Raw genomic sequence first — 12305 nt, forward strand, 5'->3', positions numbered from 1 at the left:
CTTGATGGTTTCCTAGCAGTGCCAACTTCACAAGTTCAAAGCCCCTCTTCTCCAGCACATGCTCAGCCTGCTGCATCGCTGTCTCAGGTGGCGGAATTCCCACTCAACACTTGAGTGTCATCTTGTTTTGTTTGTTTTTTGAGACAGGGTTTCTCTGTGTAGCCCTGGCTGTCCTGGATCTCGCTCTGTAGACCAGGCTGGTCCTGAACTCACAGAGATTCACCTGCCTCTGCCTCCCAAGTGCTGAGATTAAAGGTGTGTGCCACCCCCCCACTCCCCCCCACCCCCGGCTTGAGCGTCATTTTTGATGTCTGCGTCCTCACGCACTCAGCCAATCTATTGCCAAGTCCTGTCTATTTTCTTCTTAAACATCTTTCAGATTCTGCCCATCTCCTCCCCACACCTTCTGCCCTAGGTCAGGCTCCAACCACTGCATTTCAGCCTCCTTCTAGTTGCCCGGTCTCCAGTCTTATCTCCGTAAACCCATCCTTATAACTAATATGTGCGTGTCCTTCCTTGGTTCCTCTTTGTCTGCAGGGGTGAAGTCCAAGTTTCTTATTTGATATGACCCTTACATTTTACAACCTCCTCCCAGGTCATTCCCTGCTTAAACCATTTACTGCATAGTGTGGGCCTAAGATCAGCCATAGGTAGGAGACCTGTATAGTGTCCTCTTGAAATCGGACATAATTTTTTTTAAATAAACTTTATTTTATGTGCATTGGTGTGAGGGTGTCAGATGCCCTAGAACTGGAGTTACAGACAGCTGTGAGCTGCCATGTAGGTGCTGGGAATTGAATCCAGGTCCTCTGGAAGAGCAGCCAGTGCTCTTAACCGCGGAACCATCTCTCCAGCTTATAACTTTTAAACAAGGAATCTCGAATTCCACTTCGTATTGTACCACGCATATGCTGCCAGTCTTCCCTGCCTGTCTTTTTCCTGAACTCCTCTTGCAGTTTGTGGCCTGTACAGTTTTTGTTCCGTCCCTTCCACCCTTTCCGCACATCGTCCTTCCTTCTGCAGCTTTTACTCTAATACTCAACGCAAATGTTGCTTCCTCTCCCTAATACTCAATGCAAATGTTGCTTCCTCTCCCGTCCCTAATCTCCCAACAAGAATCGGGTACTTGAAACCCATGTCTATCACATAAACAACATGGGAGGACAAAGTGTGACAAGAACCTACGATAGGTGGTAAAGGGAGGAAAAGTGGGAAGAAAGGAATTCCAACTACTTTCAAAAACGCCATCTGGACGGCGCTAGGACCCTGTCCGCGGACGTGTTCGTTCTCCAGCAGGGGGCTCTGCGCTCCGCCCGGGAGAAAGTCGCTTACGCCGGCTCTTGGGCGCCCCCTACCGCCACCGCGCAAGCGCTACAGCCCTTCCCGAAGCTCACGGGGACCGAGCCCGCCTCTCGTCTCCCATTGGCTATCCGCTATTCTTCCGCCCCCCGATACTCAGCCATTCAGAACTTCATGGTGGGCGGGGTTTTCAGAGGGGGCGGGGCGTGAGCTCGGATTGGCTCCGCGGAAGACGACGACGTGGCTGAAGGAGGCCGGTTTGTTTCTGAACTGAGGCTCAGGCACACCGGCTCGGGATTGGTGCTGGGCCGGGCCGGGGTCTTGGCCGGAAGCGGAAGTGGAGAAAGGATGCAGGTGTGGGGGGACCAGGGCTGGAGGAACTGGGGTCTACTCTGGGACCCCTGTCCGGCCTCCTCAACTCCTCCTGTCCTCAGCCGGGCGCTCTGGCCCCGCAGGGTGGCGGTTGGGTTCGTGAAATGAGCGCGCGAGGCACGGCGCCTTCCCGCGCTCACGCCCCCCTCCCTGTCGTGTTTCCCACCAGGACCACCAGCACGTGCCCATCGACATCCAGACCAGCAAGCTGCTCGGTAGGAGAGGCGCCCCCGCGCGCTCGGCTGTCGGGGGAGGCCTGCTAGTTGCCCACTGCCACCAGCAGCCAGGAGCTGTGCAAGGCCGGCGTGAGGTGCCTTACGCTGGCCTGACCTGTTTGAAGGAAGCATATGGAAAGTCTGTACTGGCCCCTTGTTTTCTCTGTCTAACATTTATCACGTAGTATCAAATCCTGGCGCACAGGACAGGTGGCTAGCGTTAAAGATGGGCAGCTACCAAATGGCCTGTCCATTTGGACCTAAGTCTCTTTGGTTCTGGCTGTATGCTTTTTGCATTATTTTGGGGTGGGGAAACCCCTCCCACTTATTTAAAAAGTTTCAACCTCCCTTTGAATTTATGGAGAAGAGAGACCTAAGACTCAGGTACAGACCTTTTTATGCCAAGCATGGTGGCTCATGCTGGTAACCATGACGCTTGGGTAGCTGAGGCAGGAGGATTGCTGGCAGTTCTAGCCAGGGCAGCCTGGTTTACATAGCAAGTACCGGGCTAGCCAGGAACACTTAGCAATATCAATACCCTGCCTAAAAAACAAAAGCCTTTAGTCCCAGCACTCGGGAGGCAGAGGCCAGCCTGGTCTACATGGCAAACTCCAGGACAGCCAGGACTACATGGAAAGACCCTGAAGACAGACAAGACCTTTTAGTGGCCAGGCCATCTCTGTACCTTGTCCATGTCCCTCATTCTATCACCTCTGGACATGTGCGCAGCTCCTGGCACTTTAAATGTTCACCGTATTTCTCAGTCCAATGTCAGTCATGTCCCTAAGACAGTGTTTGATGGCTTCAGCCCCTTGTAGGAGTTCTGACACCTGCAGTTTGTCTTTCTGACAATTGAAGAGGAACACAGTGGAGACAGAATTTCTGACACTGTTGAAGCTTGAGAGACTTGACCAGTGGACAGATCTGTCAACAAGGCCACCTTTCTCAATTTACCACTATGAGGGGGCATTCGGTCCTTTGATGGGCACTGGTCACTTAGCCCCCTAAAGTGCTGGGGTTATGGGCACAGGCCACGATGTATTCTCAGTGTGTGAACACCCGATGTACCCACCCTGGGGTGAGAGCCTGTCCTCTAGTCATGAGAAGAACAGTGGAACGCCATTCACTGAGCGTTTGATCCATACCAGGTGCCATGTTATGCTTAAAATGAAATCACTAGGGTTTATTGAGTCACTGCTATGCACAAGGCACAGTGTTCAGCACATCATCTTATGTGTGAGGAAACTGAGGCACAGAGAGAAAGAAACTTGACTGAGGAACTTGACAATTCGAACCAGCAAGATGACTCGGTAGGTTAATGTAAATGTTCTTGCTGCCAAACCCGAGGACCTGAGTTCAATATCAGGACCCACATGATGGAAGGAGAGAATTGACTCCTGGAAGTTGTTCTCTGACCTCTACTTATGAGCTGTGGCTCATGTGTGCACACACACACACATGTACAGTGTATAAATAAACAAATATAATTAATTTTTTTTTCAAGACAGGGTTTCTCTGTGTAGCTTTGGAACCTGTCCTAGATCTCACTCTATAGACAGGCTGGCCTTGAACTCACAGAGATCCACCTGGCTCTGCCTCCCGAGTGCTGGGATTAAAGGTGTTTTTCACCACCACCTGGCTATATAATTAAATTTTTAATAAAACTGTTTTAAGGGCTGGAGAGATGGCTCAGAGGTTAAGTGCATTGGCTGCTCTTCCAGAGGTCCTGAGTTCAACTCCCAGCACCCACATGGTGGCTCACAACCATCTGTAATGAGATCTGTGCCCTCTTCTGGCCTGCAGGCATACTTGCAGACAGAACATTGTATACATAACAAATAAATGAATCTTTAAAAAATAATTTAAATAAACTTGATAATTAGACCCCAGGACCATCTAACTGAAACCTTAGTTCTCTCCTTAGGAAATGAGCATGGCTCTTAGGCCTCCAAACCAGGTCATTATCACTGGTGTTCGGGTGGTAGAGTGGTACTCAGTGTTGAGAACAGACCAGTGACTAGGCCAGGCAGTGGTAGAGCACGCCTTTAATCACAGAACTGGAGAGGCAGAGGCAGGCTCTCCGTAAGGTCAAGGCCAGCCTGGGCTACAGAGTGAGTTCCAGGACAGCCAGGGCTCCATAGAGAGACCCTGTCTCAAAAGAAAAAAAAAAAAAAAGAACAGATCATCAGCTAACATGATCCAGTCCTTGGGGCACCGTAGGTGTTAGGGGCTTTGCAGTTGTTCATTCATCCGGGACTTGGCATAACCACCTTGTGTTTTCCATTGTCGTGGTTAATCCCAGCCCCGAGGAAATGGAAGTTGAGCAGCAGCCTCTGTCAACAAGAAAGATATAATTACCCACAGAAGCAAAATATTATGGAGACTTTAGACTGGTCAAAAGTGGCACTTTCATGTCAGGACCAATTTAAAGTTTGTCTTTATCCCTGTGTTGAGGCAGCTGCCCTGTAAAACGTATTCTGGGGATAAAGTCGGGGCGCCAGAGCTTGTTTAGCCCAAGCACCTCTCTGAGTCTGTCCGCCTTTTCATCTTCCCATTTCTCCCTCTGATACCTTAGCCAGTACCAAAACAGCTGCCGTTCGGTATCCAGTATATGATGCTTGAACTGGTGAATTCCTGATGCGGGGGTTCGAGCTGTGGCGGGCTGTGACGACTGACTGATTCTCACGCAGATTGGCTGGTGGACAGAAGACATTGTAACCTAAAATGGCAAAGCCTGGTGCTGACCATCCGGGAGAAGATCAACACTGCCATCCAGGACATGCCAGAGAGCCAAGAGATTGCCCAGCTGCTCTCTGGATCCTGTGAGTGACTTGGAGCCATGTCTCTGGCGCCCCCCTCCTTCCTGGAGTCCTGTGTGTCCACCAAAGTCATTCCCTTGTTGAACCACCAGGGCTGACCCCCGGGAGAGAGGTTTTTTTCTGGCTTGTAGATGCTGGTTCCTTTCATGCCAAAGTAACTGGCAGTGGAGTACGTGGGTCAGGCTCCTGCCGTAGTCAGAGGAAGAGGAAGGAAGGAAGAACGGTAGAATTCTGAAAGTCCCCGTTCTTGCTTTCTAGACATTCATTACTTCCACTGCCTCAGAATAGTGGACCTTCTTAAAGGTACTGAGGCTTCCACCAAAAACATTTTTGGCCGGTACTCTTCACAGCGGATGAAGGTAAGTGTGGTCAAGGACTGGCAATGTGCAATTGAGGACATCCAGTCCACAGCCTCCTAGTCTCACGGATGAACAAGTTGAAATGTCCTCATAGTATATTTCCTGGTCTTTCTTTGTCCCTATAATTTATACCAAAGTAGACCTGTCCCCTGGCCTTACATGTCACAGTCCCAGAGTCACGTGGGTGGGTCCAGCCAACACTAAAGCTAGAGGAAACTGAGGAGTTTGCGTTTGGTGTGAAGCCTGGGGCAGCCTGCTCCGCAGGGAGGGCCTGTGAGGGAGCTGCTGAGTGCTTCTCTCTCATTCCCTCTCCTCCTCAGGATTGGCAGGAGATCATAGGCCTGTATGAGAAGGACAACACCTACTTAGGTAAAGTGACCCTAACGTGGCCCTAGCATCCGTGGGGAAGCCCACTCCTGGGATTCTGAAACACCAAGCTTAGGGGGCACACAGAAGGAAATGGGGTGCAGTACAGATGTTGCCTGATTGTAGGTGTGAGAAACGGTTCCTCAGGTGCCAGGGGAGAAGGGTGATGAGGCAGGAAGTGGACATTGGTGTGTGTGCTCAACTGAGCAGGTGTGTGATGTGTCTGTCTCCCTTGGAGGGGGGGTAGCATGTACTGCCCCTGCTCTCTCTGCTAACTGTTGTACAGTTGGCAAAAGAGGTGTGGGTCATCCTGGAGGCCACATTGGGAGACAGAGAGAACAGCTAATGGGCTGATTGTAGGTTGGACTGTGAATCTGAATAGTAAATAACTGTAATAATTTATAGATACCACGCACTCAAGTGCAAGTGTCCTGGTTGGTATTTTATATGGTCTGCATGATAAACACCATGATCCCTGTTTAGAAGCTGAGGATTGAAGAGGAGAGGGCACACAACTTGTCTCAGGTCCCAGAGCTAGGCATGGAGAAGTTGAGAAGCCAAGCTCCCTCTTCCCCACCATGCTATGGTGTCTGTGTGCACCTTAGGGCAAGGCTGTCCTACAGTAAATTTCCTGGGCCCTCCTCAGTGGAACTTTGTAGCCTCCTGGTTCGGAATGTCACCTATGAGATCCCTTCACTGAAGAAGCAGATTGCCAAGTGCCAGCAGCTGCAGCAGGAGTACAGCCGCAAGGAGGAAGAGGGCCAGGCTGGGGCTGCTGAGAAGCGTGAGCAGTTCTACCAGTCATGCCGACAGTACGGCATCACGGTGAGTGGGCGCCATCCCAGTGGGGGAGTCTCTGGGCCCCGCTGTCTTCCAGGGCCCAGCTCCTCCGCAGCGGGCAGGCTAGGCTTCCTTCTCAGCTGGGTTGTGCCTGTCCTGGTCAGTGTTTCACCTTCCTGCGGTCTTTGGATCTTTTTTTTTTTTTTCGAGACAGGGTTTCTCTGTAGCTTTGGAGCCTGTCCTGGATCTTGCTCTGTAGACCAGGCTGGCCTCGAACTCACAGAGATCTGCCTGCCTCCGTCTCCGGAGTGCTGGGATTAAAGGCGTGCGCCACCACTGCCCAGCTTTGGATGTTTTCTTTGACTTGATGATTTCCACCTCACACCGTGTGTGACCTAATTCTTCCCTTCTTTCAACTCTAGGGAGACAATGTCCGAAGAGAGCTCCTGGCCCTGGTGAAGGAGCTGCCGAGCCAGCTGGCTGAGATAGGAGCAGGAGCTCAGTCCCTGGGGGAGGCCATCGACCTGTACCAGGCCTGTGTGGAGTTTGTGTGTGATAGGTAAGGAGGACTTCACTGCCCCTGAGTGAGGGGGTGCTTTCCCTGGTCCCTCTGGCCCTTCCCCATTGTATTGTCCCCACATAACATGTCAGCTGTGTTTCATACACTTGGAGCGAGGAGGATGTGCCCTCGGACCGTGGGTGCAGGCTGGAGCCTGTGCCAGCTTCCCAGGCGGTCATGGGAGGGCTCAGTTAGCATGCTCTCTTGAAGCCCCCCAGAGCAGGTGCTGCCCATGCTGCGCTACATGAAGAAGAAGGGAAACACCACAGTGTATGAATGGAGGACAGGCACAGAGCCCTCTGTTGTGGAGCGGCTGCAGCTGGAGGAACCTCCTGAGCAGGTGCAAGAAGATGAGGTAAGACAGGCCCCGGGAGCTGCTGAGGGGGGCTGCTTCCCATGCACACAAAGCTCAAGCCCTGAGCTGAGTCACCACAGTGAAGAATGAGGGCAGCCGTGTGAGTATGATTAGGTAGGAGGACCCACAGACCTCTTACTTTCCTGGCCTTCTTGAGACTAGAGTACAGACAGGTGCCAGGAGCCTCATTCACTGGCTCATGTTGACCTGGGGGGTCTTCTTTGAGACAGCCCTTTCTTGTGGGAGCTGGAGCTCTTTGCAGTTGGCTGGAGGACTTTCTGCACGGCACTGAGACCTCCAGAAAGGCAGACTCTGTTCCCTGTCTTCACGACCTCGTTCACACTGACATTGTGTTTGCTTTTAGATTGACTGGGGCGACTTCGGAGTGGAGGCCGTTTCCGATTCTGGCATCTCTGCCGAGGCCCCTGGAATAGACTGGGGCATCTCCCTGGAATCAGAGTCAAAGGTTAGGTCTGTCCCTCTGAGTGGTCCTGCTTCAGCCCTGGAAAAGAGCTGTGTATGTGACGGCTCATAGTTCTAACTAAGGCCAGGTGCCTCCTGAGGGAGGCAGAGTCACAAAAGTGGGTCACCTGTTTAGAACTCTTTTCTCCTGGGATTTGGGGTGTGTGAATACTAACAGCCGATAACCTCACCAAGCAGGAAGGAGGGTGGCATCATCAAAGCCCACATCACCACCCTTGCCCCTGCACAGGCCTGTAGCCCTAGCTCCGTGGGGGTTGCAGTCACTGGACTTCTCAGGGCCTTTGGTCTGTTCTGGCTCCCTGGGCTAGGGAGCCAGTTCCGATGTTGCTGAGTCTTTGCTGTCCATCCAGGATGCCGGGGGTGACAAGATAGACTGGGGTGTTGATGCTGCTGCTGCTGCTGCTGCTGCGGAGATCACCGTGCTGGAGACCGGAACGGAGGGTGAGTGCCCTGTCCCCTGCAGCCCTCGAGTGGAGAAGCAGGAGTTCAAGGCCTGGGCCGTGCGAGATCCTGTCTCATAAAAATAAGAACCAGTCTTGACGAGGATGTGAATGGAAATGGATAGAGAGGGCTAGCTAAGTATAACGTTTAGAAACTGAGCGCCCTTCTTTGGTTGGGATTTGTTTTGTCTTGTTTTTGGGTTTTTGAGACAGAGTATCACTGTGTAGCCCTGGCTGGCCTGGAACTCTCTGTGTAGACCAGGCTGGCCTCAAACTCATAGAGATCCGCCTGCTTCTGCCTCCCCAGTGCTGAGATTAAAGGTGTGCGCCACCGTGTCCCACCCACCAACTCTGATCTGTTCTAGAGACTGAATATGGGCCGGTCATTTTGGTAAACTGTTTAGGGGTTGTTGGCCTCTGGGTCTGACCTGCCTGACTCCTACCCCCTCCCAAGTCTGCAGAGAGACTGTAGCAGCCACTTATGTCACTAGAGGGCAGTACAGGATGACACTTTACCTCCTCCTGCCACCAGCTGCCTCTGGGTCTGCCTGGAGTTTGCAGGCAGACCTGCGGAGGACTGGGAGGACTGGGAGGACTGGGAGGACCGAGACGTGTGGAAAAGGGTAGTGTTCCCCCTGAGTGAGGCCGAGAAGTCTCACAGGTGAGGTGAGCCTGTGTCCATAGTAATCCCTGGGCTTCTCAAACTCGAGAGTCTTCCTTCCCTAGTCCTCAGATCCATCCTCACATCCCTGTCTCTCTTTCTCATAGCTCCAGAGGGCGTTGCTAGGGGCTCAGACGCTCTGACTCTTCTTGAATATCCTGAGACCCGGAATCAGTTCATTGATGAGCTGATGGAGGTACTGTCTTCTGGAAGGCGTCGGGGGTGACCAGGTTCTGACACAGTTGACATTACCTCTAATCTCTTCCTGCTACGTGAAGAGTACTGACAAATGTCCACCTCCTAGAGCAGAGCCTCACAAGTTAGGAACCCACCACCACCACCACCCTCGCATTTACGATACATCTCCAAAGTACTGGCTCTTCTTGGGCAATAGAGATGGAGCAGTGAAGAAGACTTTCAGAGCTCTTCCTCTGGGGTGCTTAGGTTGCAGCAGGAAGAGCAGATAAGGAGCGAGATGAGTGTGCCCTGCATCAGACGGTACTGGGTGCCTCAGATCACCGGGAAGCAAGGAGGCTCAGTTGGTCGAGTGTCTGCCTAGCATTCAGGAAGCTCTGGGTTCAGTTCTCAGCACCGCACAAACCGGGTGTAGTGGTTACTCCCACAGTGCAGCTGCAGTCCAGCACTTGGGAGGTAGAGACAGGAGGATTGGAACTTCAGGGTCATCCTTAGCTCCATGGCAAGCCTCCTGGAAATTCTGTGCCTATCTGGTTTCCTCTCCTTTCTTCTTCTGTAGCCGCATGGGGAGTGGGGGACAAACGATACTCAGTTTTCATAACATAGTAGGATAGGTTTTCTCCCCTTTAGAATTCGTCCTTATTTATTTGTGTGTGCATACATACACATCCATAATACAGCACAGGTAGAGGTCCATGGACAACTGTGACATCTCACCTTTCACCATGCGGGTTCTGAGGATCAAACCCAGGTTATCCGGCTTGGTGTCGGGCCAGCTACCTAGCCCAAGGTTAACTCACTCGTAGAGACTGCATGTTAGAGATATGGCTGCTGCTCATATTCTTTCTGGACTTTTCCCTATCCAGGGTTTCTCAAGCATGATTCCCACTCTCACCCTTATTCCTCCCATGGAGAGAAAATTGGTACCTGCCCTGGGAGTCTCACTTGTGTGACCAGAGGCTGGGGCAGAAGGATGGAGAAGCGAGGGCTAAGCAGACACAGGTCACCATGGGGGCTAGAGTAACGGTAGGGGCTGCTACCTTCTCCCATGCTGTGGACGAGGGGTTTCTGGTAGTAGGGTGTGCAGAGGGGACAGCCTGTCTCCTCAGAGTCTGGCTCTCCCTGTTGGAGGGCTCAGCTTCTGAGTCCTCTTGGTGTGAACCAATTCCTTTCCCTCCTCAGCTCGAGATCTTCTTGTCCCAGAGAGCAGTGGAGATGAGCGAGGAGGCCGATATCCTGTCCGTGAGCCAGTTCCAGCTGGCTCCTGCCATCCTTCAGGGTCAGACCAAAGAGAAGATGCTCAGCCTGGTGTCCACACTGCAGGATCTGATTGGCCGGCTCACCAGTCTCCGAATGCAGCACTTGTTTATGATTCTGGCCTCGCCAAGGTTGGCTCTGCTGATTCTGTGTTTCTCCATGTTGTCTTCTTCCTCTTCCATGACTCCCTCTTCCTGTGGACATGGCTTTCTCCTGGGAATAGGGCTTCTCTTTGGGGCAGGAGAGGGTCTATTAATGTCTACAGACAGAATCTGCTTCCCAAGTAGGGAGGAATCTGGAATGGTTTCTATTCCTTACCAGAAAAAGGACTGAAGGATGGGAGGGGAGGGGAGGGGAGGCCAGGCCGGGAACTGGTTTCCTGAGCCTCCCCCGGGCCAGCAGTTCAATGGCAGACAGCCTCACAGGGTGCCCTGCACAGGTATGTGGACCGAGTGACGGAGTTCCTTCAGCAGACGCTGAAGCAGTCCCAGCTGTTGTCTTTGAAGAAAGAGCTCATGGTGGAGAAGCAGCAGGAGGCCCTTCAGGAGCAGGCAGCTCTGGAACCCAAGCTGGACCTGCTGCTGGAGAAGACCAGAGAGCTGCAGAAGCTGGTGAGACTCACCAGGAGCCTGCCTCGCCCCGGGGCGGGGGATGCCCCAGCTTCCACAGACCAAGGCCATGCTCCTGCCTGTCTGCTCCCTGCCCACTCTGCTCTCTGTCTCTCAGATTGAAGCTGACATCTCTAAGAGGTACAGTGGCCGTCCGGTGAACCTGATGGGAACCTCTCTGTGACACGCTCCCAGCTTCCTGTGGAGGCGGGACAGCCCAGGCTGGTGTTACCAGGCCTCGCCAGCAAGAAGCCAGGCACACCCGGGGACTGAGCGTGAAGTGTCACCTAAATGGTGACGCTGGCATTCACTGTGATCTCTGCAAGTTGTCTTGAGTGGTTCTCTGGCCTGTGGCTCTGTGGCCTATCAGCCTGAAGCCACAGCTTTTCCTTCTAGTTATCAAGCAAGGTTAATAAAAAAGGAAAAGACTTCGTTGCTGGTGGTCCCTTACCCCTCATCCCTGGGCCTGCTCTCTGCTGAAGCTGGGCACATGTTTTCCTGGATTCTCAATCCAGTAGGCCTTCAGCAGCTGTAGAGCCCCGGGTTAGAGACCTCTCCTTGCTTCCTGTGGTAGCTCCCCATAAGTATTGACAAATGGTTCGGCAAGGGGCTTTGGGGTGGCCAGTGCAGCCTTGCCCCTGCTGTAACCAGGCCCATGCTGCCCCCACCCCAGCCAGCAGCCCAAGGAGAGCAGTCAGTCAGCCCTGTGGGAAGCAGCAAAGTTGTATTTTCCTCTTAATCACAGCTTACCTTCTAGGCAGAGGGGATATGTGGTTTGGGGAGGCAGGTCTGATAAACAAGGTGGAGACAGACAGGAGTTGTCACCTTTCCTAGCTGCCTGTCCACTTCCTGCCCACAACCGCCTGCTCTGGGATTGGGTAGAGTCCACCCCAGGATAGCAGCCGTCTCCCGAGCCACCTCCCCATCCCTGTTTCCCAGGAAGGATAGGGCTGGGGGTGGCCGGCAATTCGATTTTAATTTCATAGCAGAGCAGTTGATTCATGGCTCTTTGTTGCTGCCGTTGACTCCCCTAATGACTTTCCATCAAAATGAAAAGTGGAGTGACACCCCTCATTATTCCTGCTGCTTGTTATCTCAGTTCTGGGGAGGGCCGCCCCCTCCCTGCTGCCTTTCAGCCGTCCAGGACAGTGAGTGATGGCCCCTATTAATCACCGACCCCGCGGACTCCGGCGGACACACGCTATCCAAAGGAGAGAGAGATAAGGCCGCATGAACTGCTCGGAGACGCTCCTATCGATTACTGTCAACCACCACTTCCCCCCAATCTTTGCCTAGTCACCTCCTTTTGGAGGAATTGAGAAAGGGAAGAGTCTGGTGTCAGGAAGCTGTCCTAAGAAGGCAAGGACCTAGAGAAGTGTGAGTAGGCTGCGTTCTGTCTGCAGTTACCCTGGAGGCCCAAGTCCTGGGGCCTGGCTGCTCCTCTTGGTTCCCATCCAGAAGTCTGAGCACATACCTGCCACCTCCCACCCCAACTGGTCATCTGCTCCAAGGGCTGTCTGGCTAGTCTAGTGCAGCA

General features: G+C 52.9%; 1 protein-coding gene across 1 annotated transcript; it reads left to right on the forward strand.

Moving 5' to 3' along the window:
• The first annotated feature begins 1522 nt into the window (after positions 1-1522).
• Cdk5rap3 (CDK5 regulatory subunit associated protein 3) lies at positions 1523-11199 on the forward strand. Its single transcript, XM_052757800.1, has 14 exons — positions 1523-1653; positions 1841-1886; positions 4577-4708; positions 4964-5064; positions 5385-5433; positions 6077-6255; positions 6633-6769; positions 6980-7124; positions 7489-7590; positions 7958-8048; positions 8816-8904; positions 10086-10291; positions 10600-10771; positions 10887-11199. The coding sequence occupies exons 1-14, from the start codon at positions 1648-1650 to the stop codon at positions 10950-10952; spliced, it is 1521 nt and encodes a 506-aa protein (XP_052613760.1). The 5' UTR covers positions 1523-1647; the 3' UTR covers positions 10953-11199.
• Positions 11200-12305: the final 1106 nt, after the last annotated feature.

The sequence above is a fragment of the Peromyscus californicus genome, unplaced genomic scaffold (genome assembly GCF_007827085.1).
Source record: "Peromyscus californicus insignis strain IS unplaced genomic scaffold, ASM782708v3 Scaffold_3__1_contigs__length_106647218, whole genome shotgun sequence".
NCBI lineage: Eukaryota > Metazoa > Chordata > Mammalia > Rodentia > Cricetidae > Peromyscus > Peromyscus californicus.

Coding starts and splice junctions, on each gene's coding strand:
- Cdk5rap3 (XM_052757800.1), top strand. Junction 5,065..5,384: donor ACTCTTCACAGCGGATGAAG/GTAAGTGTGGTC, acceptor TCTCCTCCTCAG/GATTGGCAGGAGATCATAGG. Junction 8,049..8,815: donor GCTGGAGACCGGAACGGAGG/GTGAGTGCCCTG, acceptor TCTTTCTCATAG/CTCCAGAGGGCGTTGCTAGG.